At 51.0% G+C, this 18,441-nt stretch overlaps 1 protein-coding gene across 38 annotated transcripts in view; it reads right to left on the bottom strand.

The window, feature by feature from the left end:
• Nucleotides 1-18,441, bottom strand: part of JAKMIP3 (Janus kinase and microtubule interacting protein 3) — a 64,279-nt gene that overhangs the window by 34,423 nt on the left and 11,415 nt on the right. For 15 of the 38 annotated variants that reach the window (XM_042019603.1, XM_042019622.1, XM_042019617.1 and 12 more), the window contains exons 1-6: nt 18,065-18,402; nt 17,237-17,324; nt 12,938-13,074; nt 7,399-7,551; nt 6,551-6,770; nt 4,937-5,434 (exon numbers count right to left, since the gene is read on the bottom strand). In XM_042019603.1, coding sequence (XP_041875537.1) covers nt 4,937-5,434; nt 6,551-6,685 — 633 coding nt within the window. In that variant the 5' untranslated portion in view covers nt 6,686-6,770; nt 7,399-7,551; nt 12,938-13,074; nt 17,237-17,324; nt 18,065-18,402. The other 23 variants (XM_042019624.1, XM_042019623.1, XM_042019618.1 and 20 more) reach the window with 13 other exon arrangements.

Raw genomic sequence — 18,441 nt, 5'->3', positions numbered from 1 at the left:
GGGCTGGGCTGGGCTGGGCTGGGCTGGGCTGGGCTGGGCTGTGCTGTGCTGTGCTGGGCTGTACCGGGCTGGGGCTGGGGCTGTACCGGGCTGGGCTGTGCTGAGCTGGGCTGTGCTGGGCTGAGCTATGCTGTGCTGGGCTGAGCTGTGCTAGTGCTGGGCTGTGCTGGGCTGGGCTGGGCTGTGCTGTGCTGTGCTGTGCTGTACTAGTGCTGGGCTGGGCTGGGCTGGGCTGTGCTGTACTAGTGCTGGGCTGGGCTGGGCTGTGCTGTGCTGTGCTGGGCTGGGCTGTGCTGGGCTGTACTAGTGCTGAGCTGTGCTGTGCTGTACTAGTGCTGAGCTGTGCTGTACTAGTGCTGTGCTGGGCTGGGCTGGGCTGTACTAGTGCTGGGCTGTGCTGGGCTCTGGCTCCTCTCCTGCTCCCACCCTGCCTGGTGGCTCCGGAGCTGGCGAAGGGGCGGCAGCGCAGGAGCATCCAACCACCTGCCAGACGCCCCGCTGCCATTCCAGAGCTGGGATGAATATTTATGTGTCTGCTCATTCGAAAGCAGCCCCGAGCACGGCTGGTGCCAATTACAGGAACAGCAGCCCGTGCAGAGGGAGATGGGCTGCTCCCTCCTGCACTCCCGGGGCAGCGCCCGCAGGTCCCACACGCAGGCGGCTTTGAGCCGTGACTCTTTTTAAAGTTATTATTTCCATCCTGATTCAAATCCAAAGTGTAGGGTCCTGGTTGGAACACCTCTCCCGGCAGTGTTCCTGGGGCCTTTGCAAGTTGCCAAATGCTGCCAAAAATGGCCTTTGAAGCTGCCGGTGCCTGGCATCAAAGGCAGTCCCCCAGGAGGAGAATCCCCGTCCGATGGAGCTGCTCCACGGCACGCACAGCTCCCATGGTCTGAGCTGGCAGCCAGCACATGTGAGGAGACCTGTCCCCGCCTCGATGGGACTGCCAGGGAGCTGCGAGCCGGCTGATGAGGTGCCCTGGTGAGAGCAGACAGGGCGGCCCTGGGGTGTGACACCCCTGAGAGAGGGGTTCGGGCACAGGGGACACATGCCCTGCTCGTTCACCCTCCGTCTCCAGAGACAAACCCCACTGCCTCCCTGTCCTGGGGTACCTGACACCCAGCAGCAGCACCAGATTGCCTCAGAGTCACAGAAGGTTTGGGTTGGGAGGGACTTGGAAGCTCAGCTTGGTCCAGCGCCAGGGTAACCATCCAGTGCCACTTGTAAATGCCATGGATGAAGCATGGGGTGTCCCAGACCTCCTGCTGGAGGCAGAAACTCCATGTCCAGTGCCAACAGCTTCCAAGCTCTCCCAGAGGCCACGAGGCCCCAGCCCAAGCCCTGTGTTAGCTGTGTTGTAGTACAACAACAACGACAACATTACAGTCCAGAAAAGAGTAACTCCTTGTTTAGGTCCACAGAGAAAAATGTTTGTAAAACCTGGCCTGTGAGACACCAAAGGAATCACTCAGAATGAGGAGGTTTCCTGACCCTCCTAAGCATAGGAGTAATGTCTGGCTTTTATATACAACAAAATCCTTCAGCCCAGGTTTAGTTGGAAGAAATACTGTTGTAAATGAGGGTCAAACCACAAATGACTAAAAAAATCCACAGGTGGAAAAAGGAAGGATTCACCCTGAATGCGTGCTGAGCCACCTCTATAATCCTAGATATGGGGGTTTCTCACCACACGAGGGAATCAAAAGGAGAAGATAAAGACTAAGTCAATCACCAATAAAATTAAAATTTAAAAAGTCAGCTTCCTACCCTTTCTTCTGATCCCACCCTTTACATCAGACATCTTCACTAATTTACCACTGTCTGGCAGAGAGCTCAGGGTCTCTGAGAACACAGATGTTCAGAATGGTGCTCAAAACTTTGATCCCCTCTGGCTGTGGGGTGGCATTGCCATGAGGAAGCCATGAAGCTCTCCATGTCCAGTGGTCTCACAGAGCGATTGGTGCAGGTTATTAAAGCTTTTGCTACTCGTAATCAACTAAAATTTATCTAGATTGAAAATAACCACTCCCCAGGCTCTAACAAATCTAATTTCCTCACTTTTCCTGATTTCTCAGTCCCCTGATAAAGGAGACAGGAGTGAGGAGGCTGCAGTGGCCATGGCTGCGCAGAACTTCTTCCTGACCAACCCAGAGTTAATTAAAGTTTAAATGCTCTTCACCACATTGAATTTTGGTCCCCACTTAGCAAGCATCAAGGCCAGTTAAGCTTGGGGAACACCCCTGGCCTTTCCCTGCTTCCCCTGGCTGTGCACACACTAAGCAGGGAGTGCTCCTGCCCATACAAATGTAATTAAACACAGCCGTGCAGTATTTTAAGGCAGTTTAAAATGCACAAATTGAAATTTAAAAACTGTTGACTAAAATTAGAAATTCTCTCCAAAGGAGGCCGTTGCCACACGTACTCGTTACCATCTGCAAGGGGATTTCATCTGCTGCAGTCCCACTGCTGAGGTTGTGAGCCAGGGACAGCTGAACTGGGTTAGTTGAACGTCACACAGACTGTACAGACACAATTGGCACGAGCCATGTGTGCCAGCACAGCACACGGGCCCGGAACAGCCTGAGCACATACTCTGAAAAACACATTATTCCCTTTCCTGGGCTGCCCACAGTGCTGGAAGATGCTCAGCCCTGCTCCGTGGGAATGGGCTGAAGCCATTGGCATCCACCCTGGCCCTGGAAATAACTACAGTGAAGAGCTGGGGGCTTTATTTGGTCAATACTCAGAATCACAGACCCTCGAGTCCAAGCTCTGCCCCATCCCCACCTTGTCCCCAGCCCAGAGCCCTGAGTGCCACCTTCAGGAATTCCTTCAACACCTCCAGGGGTGGGGACTCCAAACCTCCCTGGGCAGCCCCCGCCAATGCCTGGCCACCCTTTCCATGAAGAAAGGACATACTCCTGATGTCCATCCTGACCCTCCCCTGGCACAGTCTGAGGCTGTTTCCTCTCATCCTGTCACAGATTGCCAGTCAATGTAAGCACAAAAAATGCCCTAAAGCTGTGTCAGTGAATTCCTGATTCTGTTACCAGGGCACTGCACAGCCTTTCCTCCCAGACATCAGAGCCCTCCCCACAAGGTGCCAGGAGCCACCAGCTCCCACCAAAATAACTGATGGGGGAGTCCATGGAGCTGAGAGTACTTGAAGCCACCCAGGAAGCACTCAGGGCTTGGTAAAATCATGGCATCAGGTAATTTCATTGGTGCAATGAGCCAATCTGATTCTTTCAAGCAGGAACTTTAAAAAAGTTTGATTTTCAAAGGCAATTTAGAAAACATCTCGTCAAACCACTCTGTTCCCTATAACTAAGACCATATTTATTTTACATCTTCTAAATTAAAGGCCATTAGTGGGGACTTTCCATGTGATGCAGCAAGTTTATTTAGGATGTCCATTAGCCCCCCATTCACTGTGATGTATGAAATCAATGCATCAGTGATGTATGGTTAGAGAAGAAGGTACTTACACTGCAGGATATTTGAACAGCATCAATAGATCAGTTGGTTATAAATTATTTTAATATCCTCTTCATAAAAATAAAATAACCTATGAAAAAACCTTAATAACCTGAAGTGTGAGAGAAGAGGCAGCTAAATAAAGGTCGGGGACACTCCACTGCTGGTGTGTCAGTCCCTGCAGGCCCTTGGGCTGTCTGGGCTCAGGTGATGCTGTACCAACATCCTACCAGGGGAGGAGGTTCTGCAGGTGGTCTCTGTAGCGTGGTCACACTGCCAGCCTTTGATTTGGGGCCAGGCTGCAAGCTCTTTGGGTATTTAAAAATTTTTTTTTAGGATTTGGATAACAGCTGAGGGTTAATGACATAAAAGAGTCCTGGATGGGTTTGTACCGGGACACTGAGGGCTGTAAAGCAGCATGGCAAACACAGAACAATGGTGACATCACATAAATACTGAGACAAGACCCAAAACACACATCATGAGACCAAGGATGTGTCCCCATGTCCCTGGGAAAGGCAGCAGCAGCTCAGGGATACACTCCCTGCACTCAGGAGCGTGGATCACAGGGCAAGGTCTGAGAGAGCAGCAGACAATAAACCCCCGAGCCCCAGAAGGTGCTGGTGGCCTGCCAGGCTCTGGTGCAAAGGCTTCCCTGGGAGGGAGCTCCCTCCCACGGGGAGTTCCCCCCTTTTCCAAGCACCACGATCCTTTCCAACCTCCCCAACCATTTCCCACACGCGCCAGAGGAAAACTCCAAAGCCAGAGGTGTGAAGCTCTTGGCTTTGGGACTGGAGCTGCTGCACCTGAGGATTGTATGTTGGATTAGGTGAGGGCAGGCTGAGCAGCCACGCACAAAGGGTCCCTGAGGGTCAGGTGAGCAGGGCCAGGTGAGATCCCAGTGACCTGCTCAGGTGGGAGCCTGCGGAGTCTCCGCTCGTGGGACCACCAGAGGAGCTGAACCAGCCCCTGTCCTGGGGAAAACCACCAGGTATGGAGAGGAATTCCCCCTGAATGCCCTGCTGTGTGTGTAGGACTGAGGGGTGCAGAAAAAGAGCATTTGGGACTGTGTAAGCCTCACTGTGAGAGGAGGAGGAGCTCACAGGAGTAGCAAAAGCAGGGAAAGGGAGGGACCAAGGTGGATCAGGAAGGAATGCTTGGTGAGGAAATAGAGACATAACCCAAGAAACTTAACTGTTGAAGCATTCCCCTGACCAGCCAGGAACCCGAGGGCTCTTCCTGATACCTTCAGTGTGAACAACATTAACAGGCTCTGACACGGATCAAGAAGTTTCTTACAAAACATCCTAAAAAACCAGTTTCCCTCTGCTAGTAAATGTAAAACAGACCTGGAGCAAGCCCCAAAGTGTCAACACCCATCCTTATCCACTGAGCTGAGTCCAGCACCGATCATGTCCTAGCAACAGCAGAAGTTACAGCAGCAGAGAGCGACACGTACCAGTCTGCGAATTTCCCTCTCGCACTCCCTCTTGATCCTGGTGATCTCCTCCTGGTGCAGGTGATACACACTCCTTATCTCCGCTGCTTTGATTTTGTCAGCTTGGATGACCATAGTGAGAGCCTCCTCCACTTGTTTCTTAGCCCCCTTCAGCTCGGAAATTTCTTGCTGCATTTTGATTTTCTCCACCTCAAAGCCCTTCTTGGCCTCCTCCTTGGCCTCGGTGAGCAGCACCGTTTTCACCTTGTCCGGGGCCCCGTCGCGCACGGCGTTGAGCAGGGTCTGTAGCCTCTGGATTTCATTATCTTTAATTTTAATTACTCTGAGTAGTTCAGCTTCGTGCTGTCTTAGAAGTGTTTCTCGAACAGCTTGGAGCTCTTTCATTTTGTCTTCATGAAGTTTGACTTTGAGCTCTGTGACCACCACTGTACTTTTATGCTGTTCGTGCTCCTTGATCTGCTTCACTTCCTGATTTTTCTCCCTTTCCAACTTGCTGACCTATAAGGAAAATAAAAAATTACAGTATTTTCAATCAACCAAACAATGAATACATATCATAATATTATTTTTAAATGGTGCAGGTGACTTTACAGTATTACACCTCAATGCTGGTATGCCTGTATCTACAAACTGGTGGTAGCAAAGACCTTTCTTTCACTGCAGGCTTGTGTTTAATACACATTTAGGAGCCAGTCAATACCTTGTGAGTAAGTCTGAGTCCTTACTTAATTCTGCAGAAGCTCTCACAGCACATTCCCCCCAAAATATGGGAAAAATGAGATGCCAAGCCGTCACTTTGGCACGCTCAGGCATGCAGACCAAACCTGCACATGTGTAGGCAAGCTCCTGTGAAGCTCCTGTGCAAGCTCCTGTGAAGCCCCAAACAGCTGCATTTTACCAGATACTTTTTAAGCAATGAATTATTCAGCAGAGATAACTGACTATACCTGACCACACAAGGCTCAAATGATGTTTCAGTTTTAAACCATGCCATAAACCCTAGAGAAGCCATGGCCAGAAGTGGCTGTGAAGGACAGGGAGAAGGAAAACCAAGCCCTCAGCCTTAAAGCTGCAAATGCTGCTTCACAGCAAAAGGATTAACAGATGTTCTATTTATATGTACGTGTGTGTTGGATTCATAGTCTAAAATGCCTAATAATGATGCAAATTAATGGGAAAATGCAGACTATCATTGTGTCCCTGCATGCTAACACATTTCTATTCTGGAACCGAAAACACCCTGAAGTTTATCAGTGGAAACTGATTCGGGGAATTAGGGAAAAGCAAATGAATGTTCCGTGCTCTTGCTGAGAAGTGATCTGGGGGCAAGAGCTGGAAACGCTTCGAGCTGAGGCTCCAGCCCCATCAGCTGTCCCTCTCCCAAAGGCTCAGGGAGAAGCTGTGTCTCCTTGGAATCTGGGAATTAGCACAGGAGGCAGAGCTGAGATCTAGTATTGTACATGTGGGTAAGCAGCCGGTTTGAAGGAGTTTGAGCTCAAAATCCAAATGAAATTAGTGCAAAAGGGAAAGAGAAGAATCACCAAAGAGAATTTTGGCATTTCTGAACTTCCTGAATAGCACCAAATTGCACTCAAAGGAAGGGAAGCTGCCCACCTTACTCTTCTCCTGCTGCAGCTCGATCTGGATGTCGGTGAGCTTGGCCCTGAGCTCCTCATTGGCAGCCTGCAGGGCGGCCAAGGCGTCGGGCTTGTCCCCCCTGGCGCGGCTGCTGGAGCCCCTCTTGGCCATGGTGAGGCCGCGGCAGGGAGGGCCCCAGCCCGGCCCCGCTCGCTCCGGCTGCTCCGCGCCCGCCGCGCTCTACATCTTCTGCGGCCTGTAGGGAGGGACAGCACAGCCACACACCCTGTCAGCGCGGGGGGCACACCACCCCCAGCCCTCCCAGGAGCACGAGGTACGTGTCAGCAGCTGAAGGGGCGGGATTCCCTGCACTAAGTGTGGAATCACAGCTTGCTTTGGGTTGGAAAAGTCCCCTAAGACCATTAAGTCCAACTGTTCCCCCAACACCACCAGTGACCCACATCCCCAAGTGCCACATCCACATGGTTAGTAAATCCCTCCAGGGATGGGGACTTCACATCTGCCCTGGGCAGCTGTGCCAGGGCTGGACAGACCTTTCCATGGAGAAGTTTTGCCCAAGATCCAACCCGAACCTCCACTGATGCAGCTGTTTCCTCTTGTCCCGTCCCTTGTTCCCTGGGAGCAGAGCCTGACGCCCCTGGCTGCACCCTCCTGCCAGGCAGTGTCCCATCCCTTCATCTGCACTGGGATTCACACAGTGCAGAGGCTGTGGGTGTTCAGGAGGGACATCCACGCACCAGCCCCTGGCACTGCCACAGCTCGGAGACAACAAGCGCTGTTTTCATAGAATCATGGAACCATGGAATCACAGGATGGTCATGCTACAAAATTCCATTGCTCAAATTTGGGGAAATATTTCCCACCTTTTTAATACTAATCCTGTTAACGTGGGCAGCAATGTTCTTGGCCGATGACCTTCAGTGCCTCGGTCTGTCCCTCATGACTCGCGGTCAAACCACAGTGGAGGCACCGTCCCCTGTCCGGGCACGGGGATGGGGCTTAACAGGTCAGGGCAGCTGCAATGAGAGAGTAACAATAAATGGTAACAGCAAAATAGCAACAAAACCGACCTCTACAACAACATTGTAATAAAAAATAGCCTGGTTTGAATTCTAAGAGCAAAAGCCTGAACCTATCAGGGAGTGAAGAGCCGAGAGAGGCAGCTGCTCTGGGGATATAAAAATGGGATATGGAGCTGGGACAGTGCTCAGAGCATCTGGGAGAGGGGCTGGAGTTTGGGAGGGCAGAGCTGCTGAGAGTCACTACACATCTGCATTGGCTCAGAGGGAGAGGGGGGAGGCTGAGACTTAGAGAAACAAGTGGGAGAATAAAATAACATTCCTGGTATTAACTGTCCAAACCAAGGTGGTACAAACAGTCTCAGTTCTGCTGTTTCTCAGGCTGGTGCCTGAGTTTGTAGCCTGGAAGTTTCTATAAAAAGAAACGTTTGGTTGGGCAAAGAAATAGAAATAAATTAAACTTTAAAGATATTGCCTGAAAAATCTATAACGAGTAGATGTTCTTTGCATTTAAGATTCTTGCTGCTTTGTGCAGGCAGACACAACACAGCAATGGAGGTTTAAAACCCTCTTTCTTTATTGATAAAAAATGGGGCAGCACGTAGCCACAGGCACAGAGTTCTACCTGCTGCAACGAATGAGGCCTTTGTACACATTACAATTATTTTCTTAGAGGATTTCCTCCAAAGGCAGAGGCAGCAGTGAGCCAGGTTAGTTCACAATCTGAGGAAACGAGAAGCAGCGACCAACAAGCTTTAACCACTTCCACATGAATGGCAGACAAATCATAATTTGAATGGTACAAGGATTTGAGAGAGTAATTGCTCACAGGATTCTTTTTGACAGACGAGGGCTGTGAGAATTTACATTTGTGTGCTGACAGAAAAGAAAACTCAGGAGCTGGTACTGTGGAGCAGAGTTCACTTGGTGGGAATTCTGTCTGAGGTCAATTTGTAGAACCACATATCCTGATACTTACGGTGCTGCAGCTTTTTAATTTTCTTTAAAATGTTACGAAGGTTAATGGTATGAATTGACACATTTCATGCCAAGCATCTGCTTGGATCATCGAAATCCAACTCCTGGCCCTGCACAGATAGTCCAAGAATGACCACCCTGCCCACTAAACCACATCACAGACGTGCAGCCCTCCTTTGAGGAGTGAAGGGAAGGAGCCTGCGGAGGTGGAGCCTTCCCTTCTGGACACCAGTGGGGAGGTGAGCACTGGTGAAGAAGTGGCAGTGCCCGTGTGTGATGCTGCAGCCAGGTCTGCTGCTGGAGACAGCAGAGCTCAGCCCCTGGCAGCTGCCCCAGCAAGCAGAGATGTTGTTATTGCCAGGATAAGGATGGAAATAGGACTGACAGAGAAAGGCAGCTCCAGTGCCAACCATGACCCTGTGTGTGTGCACGGGGACAAGTGTCATTGTTGGAGCCATGAAAGTGGTCGTTTGTGCTCACAGAAGTGTGGCCCTGCAGCAGGAGCAGCCGTGTCTGTTGGAGCACGCCCCGCGCAGAGAAGCCAGCTGGGACCCGGGGCCAAATGCCAGGCCAGGCTTGAAAGAATAGTTATCACAAATACTGGGAGAAAAACAGGCCATAAAAACGTTCCCAAGCCAGCACCACTGTGCTGATACAGAGGCAGCCAGGAGGTGCCTCATCCCGGGCTGAGGGAACACAGAGCTGCTGCTCCCAGGGCTCTGCTCGGACATCGGGGGACACGCGAGGACCTCGGGAGCCAACGCCGAGGTGCCAGCACTGAGCACAGACCCTCAACAAGCCCCGTCCCTACAGGGAACAGAGCAGCTCCCTGGCACCCCCTCCCCACAGCGCCGGGCACAGGAGACATTCCCTGGAAAACCAGTCACCTGCCTTTGGATTTCTCCTTTATTTTTCCAAGGAGTTATACAGAAGGGGCAGCTATCAGACACATCACCTTAAGAGAACAGAAAGGTCATCGTATTTTTGATGCTGGGAGAATAGATTAAGCATCTGATTCCTGGCATGTTTGATATTGAAAACAGCATCAATAATGCATCAGAGCTGCCTTGAGCAGGGCTCAGCGCTCCCTTTGCCTCCTGACTTGCAATTCAGACATCAAGACTAATTGGGAAGTGTGTTTTCTAGGTAGTAGTTGCTGAAATGAATGTTTTACCATGCTTAAAAATAAGCGAATTAATCCCTACCCAAGGTACCAATATTTGAAAGCAGAACACTGATCTTACAAATACGGAACATTTCCAACATCTGCCACAGCCCTGTGAGCACTGGTGTTCTCTATTTTTGACAAATTGTTCTGATGAATTAGTTTAAACAAACCTTTTTGAGCCTCTGGTGCACCTCAAAATATTATAATAGAAAGAAAACATAATATTGTCCATGGCTGAGTTCCCACTTCCTCATATGTCTATGTTCCATTTAGGATTGCACCAGCCTATAGATCTGAATGCAAGAAAATGAGTTTTCCTCTGAAAAGGAATTTCACGCTAAGCCAATGCAATCATCTCCCATGCTGGAGTTGTGCTTTGGGCTTTATCCATATAAACATTTGTCACAACAGTGCATCGCTCACTCAGCTGCAACATGAGAAGAAAACCTGTTGGAAATTACATGGGAAAAGGAGTGAGCAGGTAGCTGAGATCAAGAAGCAATGGCCAAGATATGTACTGTCCTGCACACAGGGCTGTGTTGTGCATTTCCTTCACACACAGAACCATAGAATCCAATCCCGGGATCTCTGAGGTTGGAAAAGCCCCCCAGGATCATCCAGTCCACCCTGTGCCCCATCCCCACCTTGTCCCCAGCCCAGAGCCCTGAGTGCCACCTCCAGGAATTCCTTGGACATCTCCAGGGATGGGCACCCCAAACCTCCCTGGGCAGCCCCTGCCAAGGCCTGAGCACCCTTTCCATGGAGAAATTCCTGCTGCTGCCCACCCTGAGCCTGCCCTGGCCCAGCCTGAGGCCGTTCCCTCTCCTCCTGTCCCTGTTCCCTGCCAGCAGAGCCCGACCCCCCCGGCTGCCGCCTCCTGTCAGGGACTTGTGCAGAGCCACAAGGTCCCCCCTGAGCCTCCTTTGCTCCAGCCTGAGCCCCTTTCCAGCTCCCTCAGCCGCTCCTGGGGCTCCAGCCCCTTCCCAGCTCCGTTCCCTGCCCTGGACATTCTATGAGGTTTTTCTCTGTTCTGTTTAGATTGAGACTAATCTGATAAAATTCTTTTTTAAAAATATACAAGCAACATGGGTAACTCAACCCAGACGTCCAGAGAGGCACATCTGACTTGTCCATGCTTTTGCTGAGGAAGTTGCTGGCTCCCCACACTGCAGAGTTAATGCACCCCATTACCTACGGTCGGCTGGTGTAGAGCAAGTCACCACTTCCATAAGGGAAATAAATAACCAACCAGCGCTTCCCAGCGTGAAGCAAGCTCTGAAACCTATCTTTGATGAAATAATATCTGCTTTAAATTCAAAATAATTCTGCCCCTCACGCCCCAACCCTGACATCCAGTAGAGCTCCTGCAGATGGAAGTCTAGCCCAAGTTTTGCCATGGATTAGATCAATTCCAGCAGCAGCTGTAACAGACACATGTCAAATCCCGACTGACCTGAATTTTTCCTCAAGAGATTAATCCTTCCACCGTTGTTGGCTTTAACTCATCGATGGGTGGATCATGTCCTTTGTAAGCTCTACATTTGCAGCTTCCAGACTCCTCTACACAGACTCACCTTGTGTGTGAAGTCACCTGTTTGTGCCACACCCACGGATCGAAATTCCATCCTCTTGTTTCTCATTGTAAGTTTTGCACAGGTTTTTTCTGGGTTTTCTTTGAAGTGCAAAACATAGTTGGGTGTCAATTATGAAGCTAATTATGGTTTATAGGGAATGGCTGGAGCTGGGCCAGGGCAGGCTCAGGCTGAGAGCAGGGAAAGGCTCTTCCCCCAGAGGGTGCTGGGCACTGCCCAGGCTCCCCAGGGAATGGGCACGGCCCCGGGGCTGCCAGAGCTCCAGGAGCGTTTGGACAGCGCTGCCAGGGATGCCCAGGGTGGGGTTGTTGGGGGGTCTGGGCAGGGATAGGGGCTGGAATGGATGATCCCTGTGGGTCCCTTCCAGCTCAGGACTGCTCTGAATTGCAGTACTGGCAGACACAATTGCTGCTAAATCCCAACAGGTACCTGTTTAATTGTACAACTCTTATGGCTAATTTGCAGAACAAGCAATAATTAATTAAAAACAGGTGAGTAGGTAGGAAAGTAATTTCTGCTTTTTCTCAGATAACCCCCAGTATTTAAGGTAAAAAAATCCACTGGAGTTTCTGCAATAAACTCCAATAACACACCTATCCAAATTATCCGTTGAACGGGAGCAACTCAGCATAATTTGGGGAGGACTATTAGTGAGGAATGTATTTTAGATTTAATTCCATGAGTTTAATAGTGTGTCACTGTGTTATCCTGCTCACAAACAAGCTGTTAGAGCAATGCCATCCCTTCTTCCAAGGAATTCATGCCTGTATAATTAACTAAATCAACTGTAACACAGATGGCATCGCACGGTCCAAAAGCACTTGATGGCAACATTTTAAGCATGTTATTAACATCCCTAAATAACTATTTAATGCTACCTCTCCAACCCTCTTCGGCACCAACACACAACACAGCTGGATTTGAGGATGGAAAAGGCAGTATTTAATTGCTACACTCTTATAAAAGATTTACAGTTCTTGGATTTATTCAATTTATAAATGAGCTTGAAAAATAGCAGACTCAACAGTGGCAACAAAACCACTGTGCTTTGGATTTCAGAATTAAGGTTAATTTCCAGACTGACTCATCATCATTAAATTCAGCTGTGAGGAACTGGACAGCAGGAAAAGACACTGATGGGAGCAGGAACCTTTCTTTAGGCTAGACAGATAGAGCAGGACTATCCAGAAATTACACTCCTATTTTACAGTGTGTTTTATTTCTCAGTAGGTGTGTGCCCAGCTCTAAATCAAGATAAAAACTGACATTTCACAGCAACAGACAAGAATTGAAGGCAAGTTGATTAATCTCCCAAATGCAAACAGTTGGGAGATGTCCATCAGGCTCTAGTGGAAAGCTGTTCCTACAGCCTGAAACACTGAGGATCAGATTATTTCAAACCTCATTGTTCATTACAAAATATCCTGGTTTAAACAACCTTTTTGTGACACTTGCTGTGAGTTTCCTCCCTGATGCCAGTCCTGTTACTGAATAGCAAACGTGATGTTCCTTGGCTCAGAAACACAATAATAAACATAAATAAACAATACCCACAAATAAGCATAAATTCTGATTTAGAAGGAAAGCAGAAGTATGCCCAGACTCCCGGAGTGTTGGAGATGTGCTGTGAGGGGGTGGTACCCACCGGGGGCGGCAGTGCCAGGGATTAACACCATTCCTGTCCCACCAACATCCGCGGGGCGAGGGCAAGGGCTGGCAGGACCAACTCTCATGGGATCAGGTGCGAGCCCTCCAGCGTGGTCTCAGCTGGGAAGATGGTCCCTGGGGAAGATCAAGAGAGCTTTAGGTACATTCTGGGGGCAGGAAGATCTGCATTAGAGCAACTGAGAGACACTGTGCTGCTTTCACCAGGCCAAGCTTCTGGCACGATGTTGTTGGGGAAGGTGAAGAGAGAGACCTAATCCAGAGATGGCAAATGAGTTCAGAACACATAAACTATTAAAATGGGATCCAGGAGCAGCCACAGCTTCTCTGGGAAACCTGTGCCAGGGTCTCACCACCCTCCCAGGGAACAAGTCCTTCCCAATATCCCACCAAATCCTGTCCTCTGGCAGTGGGAAGCCATTCCTCCTTCTCCTGTCCCTCCAGGCCCTTTTCAAAGTCCCTCTCCAGCTCTCTTGGAGCCCCTTTAGGCACTGGCTAAATAAATATTTCCAACTATAAAGAAAAGATCCATTATAAAAAGGATTTCATAACAAAAGCAGTCCCTGGAAGATGATTGAATAAAATCTTAAAAGTAGAATGTCCTCCCAGATGATGAACCAGAAACCCTGGCCAACCTGGCAAAACAAAGCCCCTGTTTCCCAGAGGAGAGGCAGAGCTACAGGTGGGAAGGAAAAGGCTGCAGGCACATGGGAAAGCACTCAGAGAGGCGTGGGAAGCGCTGGTGTGGCATGAGCCAAACCCTGTGTGCACGGAGGTATCGAGGCATGGCCCCCCAGGCCTCCCAGCCACGGAGGTGACCCCGTGCTGCTGCCCTCGGCCAGGGGAGCTCTGCCAGGAGGGCTCTGCACGCACCACATGCACATGGCTGAGGACTTTGCAGCTGTAATCTGATTTTTTAAAGCTGATTTGATTTGAAATGCTGCATGAACCTTTGGAGTCAATTTGCCTGGCATGCAGGTACCACTTCCCTGCAGTTTCACTGAACGGATCAGTAGGAGGGTTTCAGGCCTCCTTGCACCATGGCAGACCCAGAGCCGAGGGGAAGAAAAGGCTGTTTCACCCTCACTTTAACATCTGAAGTCAAAGGATGCCAGGCTGAACAAGCTGCCCAGAGCAGCTGTGGCTGCCCCATCCAAGTGTCCAAGGCCAGGCTGGACAGGGCTTGGAGCAAACTGGGACAGTGGGAGGTGTCCCTGCTGATGGCAGGGCGTGGAACTGGATGGGCTTTAAGGTCCCTTCCAACCAAACCAGGCTGGGATTCTGTGATCCACTTCTCTGGGAAAATCTTATTTTCAACACAAGAGCTTTATAACCTTTTTAAACCAAAACTAACAATAAATAGGAAAAAAGAAAAAAAGAAAGCGGGAAAAGAGTAACTTCAGCAGCTGCTTCTGCTTGTGCTCTCTACTGGGTCACTAAAATTGACTTCCTGGAGTTCACCTCTGAGGCCAAGTGACTCATTCCCAAGTGGCATCTCCTGGCTGATGCCTCCTCTCGAGAAAACCCCTCCCTTGCAGGAATCTCCCTGTCAAGGACTTGTGCAGATGATCAGGAAAAGCACTGGCCCTGCTTTTCTGTGAGAAATGTGCTACATAATGACCGGGGAAACATTCCCACCAACATCTCCATTTACAGGCTGGAGAAGCTCCAGAGGAGCCCTTTCCCAGCTACTGGGTTAGTGTGGCAGCTGGGTAATCTGGGATTTGAGTTCAGGCTCTCCAGTCTTTTAGCCTTCTGCATTTCCTCCTTCAGGGAAAGCAGCTCCTCGCAGGGCTGCTCTGCGCTGACCCGCAGCCAGGAGCCCGTGTCCATCTGGCTCCCGAGCTCCCGGCTGACCACTGCTCTGGGAGCGCAGGCACCGGGCTCTGCCTGCAGCCGGGCTGCCCCAGGGCACCGGGATCGCTCCCTGCAGGGATCTGTCCCTCCAGCCGCTCTCCAGGGCCCCGAGGGTGGAACTGTGGCTCTGCAGAGCTCTGGGCGCCTGGAGGGGCAGCAGCAGGAACAGCAAGAGCTGTGGCTGCTCTGCTCGGGGCTAACCCGAGCTTGAGAGTTTTAACTGAAACTACGCAAATTCCTATGGCTCATTACATCCACAAGAGAAGCCCATGGCCAGGGAACCCCTGCCCAGCCAGCCAGCGACTGCCAGCAGGCAGAGGGGCTCAGAAACGTGAGCTGTGCTCGGGGCAGCAGAGTGACCTCAGTGCATCCTGGCACTGAAAGGTGATGGGGAGGTGACAATGGAAGTCGGATCTCAGTTTCACAAGGACACTTCAGGGTCGGGCACTCCTGTAATTAACTGCTAAAGAGCCGTGGAATCACAGAACAGGCTGAGCTGGATGGGACCCACAGGGATCACCGAGTCCAGCTCCCAGTCAGCACAGGGCACCCCAACAATCCCACCCTGTGCCTGAGAGAAGAGTGAGCAGTGTGATGGGTAAGAAACTCCAGCCACAGATGGGGGATCAAAACAAAGGGAGGAGATTCCCAGCTGCCAGCTCCAAGGCCCAGAGCTAGGGCTGGCACTGTCTGGTGTTCTGGTGACCTGGTAAAGAGTAAAGGGCAGGACACAAAAAGCTGCCAATAACAGAGGATTATGTAGGTCAATCACGAGAGAGGACAAGGCAGGCAAAAGGAAAAAAAAAATAAAACAATAACCTCAAACTAGAAAAAACAGGTAACTTAGCAACATGAAATTCAATCTGTGAAAGTACAAGATAATCTACATTTAAAAATACAATTTGACATATCCTGCACACAGAGATTTAGGAGGAAAGATCAAGTCCTTACTTGATCTTGAGGACATCTGTTGTGCACACAGCAATGTAAATAAGGTATTACAGTGGCAGGAGACGTGAAATCAGAGGAAAAGCATTATGATGCTGCAGAAAGCTAAGTGATAGGCACTCGTTAATCCACTCAAATTCTCCTAAATGAAACATAATAGGTGTGACCAGGTAATAAAAGTCAGGATCTGTGATTTTTTGGAAGGGACATTAAACAGGAATTTATTTAATGACTGATACTGTGTAGGTGAAAACGATGTTTCAGTTACTTTTTCATACTAATGCAAGAACAAGAAACCACCCTGTGGGCACTGGCAGGAAATGAAATTATTTTTCCGGTGGAAAGATGAATCTTCTACTTGGGATCACACACCACAAACCCTGGGAGCAGTTGCCCATCATTCTGCTGCTCCTGGGGTCAAACCACCGCTGGCCAGGTTGAACAGGGGAGGAAAAGGCTGGAGCTGAGTCCGTGGTGCAGCCCCCAGAGCAGCCAGCCCCAAAAGCAGCCACCACAGGTCAGCCCCTCCAGCCCAGCCCAGCCATCAGCCCTGACCTGCAGCGGGCAGGGCAGGCTGGCTGCTGGGACTGACACTCGCAGGGGTTTGCACTCTGCCACTGGGGGAGAGCATGGTCCTTCCCGTTTATTTATTTCTGGATTGAAATCACAGACCCTGCTTTGGTCTTGCTTTGTGCAAAGCCAGAGGAATGGGACAGGCGTCCCGGTGACACAGTCTGGGAGAGCCCTGCTGGGCGAGGAGGAGAGGGAAGGAGCCCAGAGGCTCAGGAATGGGGCAAGGGGCTGGGAGGAGAGGTCCCAGCTGAATTCCTCAGGATGAGAGCAGCAGCCTCAAGTTGCACCAGGGGAGGTTTAGGTTGGAGATCAGGGAAAATTTCTACACAGAAAGGGCTGTCCAGTCCTGCCCGGGGCAGTGGTAGAGTCACCGTCCCTGGAAGTGTTCAAATAATGCAGCTGTGGCACTTAGGGACATGGTTTAGAGGTGAACATGGTGGTGGTGTGGGTCAGTAGCTGGATTTGATGATCTTCAAGGGTTTTTTCAACCTTATCAAGCCTGTGATTCTATGATTCCATGATTCTGCTCCATCCCTCAGGGATGTCAGCTCAGGCCACAGTGACCTGCAGTGGTCAGGCAGCTGGAGGTGGGCTGATTACCCACAGATCAGCAACATCACAGCTCCTAAAGATACTGAGTTTTCTTAAACTTTCTAAAAACTTACTTAAAAGTACATCATGGCAAACGCGTCTAACAATCATAACAACTTCAGATTTGCTTTAAAAAACAAATCTATAATTGAAATGACTACAGATACATTGGAAACAGCAGCCCAAGAGCATTTTTTCTGTCTAGATAATACGTATCTTGGCAGCATTTCAACAGAACCAGAATTAATTTCAAGTGTCAAATGCTACATTTTACTGGTGCTCAGGAAATGCTGCTGTGTCCCTGTCCTACCTGCAGCCTCTCCCGTCTTTCCTTCAGCAATCCCAGCTCCCTCCTCCCTGCATAAATTCCTCTGGATTTGACACCCAGTTCTGTGCACCTGAGAAGATAAAAAAGCTTCAGAAAACAACCAACCCGGGACCGTGCATCTGAAGCACTGAAACACGGTACGGAGGTACAAACGAAGCTGTTAAACTCTAGCAGATAAAGCCCGGCGCAGAGCCTGGAGAAGCCCCAGGCCTCGGCTGCAGAGGGATTTGTAGCGGCGAGGACAGCCTGGGACCGGGGAGAGCGGCTCCGGCAGAGCATCGGCCGCGCTGCTGCAGCTGCGGGGAGCGGGAGGGACCGCGCCGGCCCCGGCGGCAGAGCTGCCCCTGGCACCGGGCAGCGGCTCTCCGGCCCCTCCGGCCCCTCCGGCCCCCAGTCCGTGTGCTGCCAGCCTGCGGGCAGGGCTCAGCGCCGTGCCCGGGACACGGGAGGGGCAGCGCCGCAGCCCCAGCGGGTGCCACCGCCCGCAGCGCCGCTCCGTGCCCGCGGCCGGGCCGGGGCTCCCCCGGGATGTGCCCGGCATCTGCCTCGGCACAGCCATCAGCCCCCACCCTGCGAGCCACGAACGCGGCGGCACGTTCCCGCAGCCGGAATTAAACTTACGGAGCACTTCGATGAGATCTAAAAAATCATTTCAGGCGAGAAAAGCACCTGGGCAGCATCTTGGACCGCCTTTGCTCACCTCTGCTTCAACTCCAGCAGCGCGGCGTCTCCCGGCTTGTCACGGCTCCAGCTCCGAGGGGCTGTGACTCAGCAAAGGGAGCAGCTTTTTATTTTTCAGATGGAACTTACCAAACCGTGCCAATATTACGGGGAGGATCTGCTTCCTGGATCCACCGCTCTGCCAGCCTCTCCCGAGGTATTTCCACTGAACCCTCCCCATCTGGTTACGTTACGACAACAGGAAACGGTTTCTTGGGGGAAAAAAAATCAAATGCAAAGCCTGCATGGGAACCGGGCTGGGCGAGGAAGGAAAGACTCCCAGCCTCTACCTACCCTGGATTGAAAAGCAAAGGTGACGTCTCATTGCTAGCCTGGGAGTTCGGCTGCTCCGAGCCGGACATGTTGGGATGTGTGAGTGCCTGTGCTGAGCTGGAGCTCGGAACGGGAGCCCCAGCCCGAGGAGCCCCAGCTCGGGGAGCCCCTGCCCGAGGAACCCCTGCCCGGGG

This window comes from Corvus kubaryi, unplaced genomic scaffold, assembly GCF_017639235.1.
Source record: "Corvus kubaryi isolate FWS band 111438036 unplaced genomic scaffold, C.kubaryi_AGA036_p1.0 138, whole genome shotgun sequence".
Lineage (NCBI taxonomy): Eukaryota > Metazoa > Chordata > Aves > Passeriformes > Corvidae > Corvus > Corvus kubaryi.
Note: the sequence above shows the minus strand (reverse complement) of the source record. Positions and strands in the feature narration are given on the sequence as shown.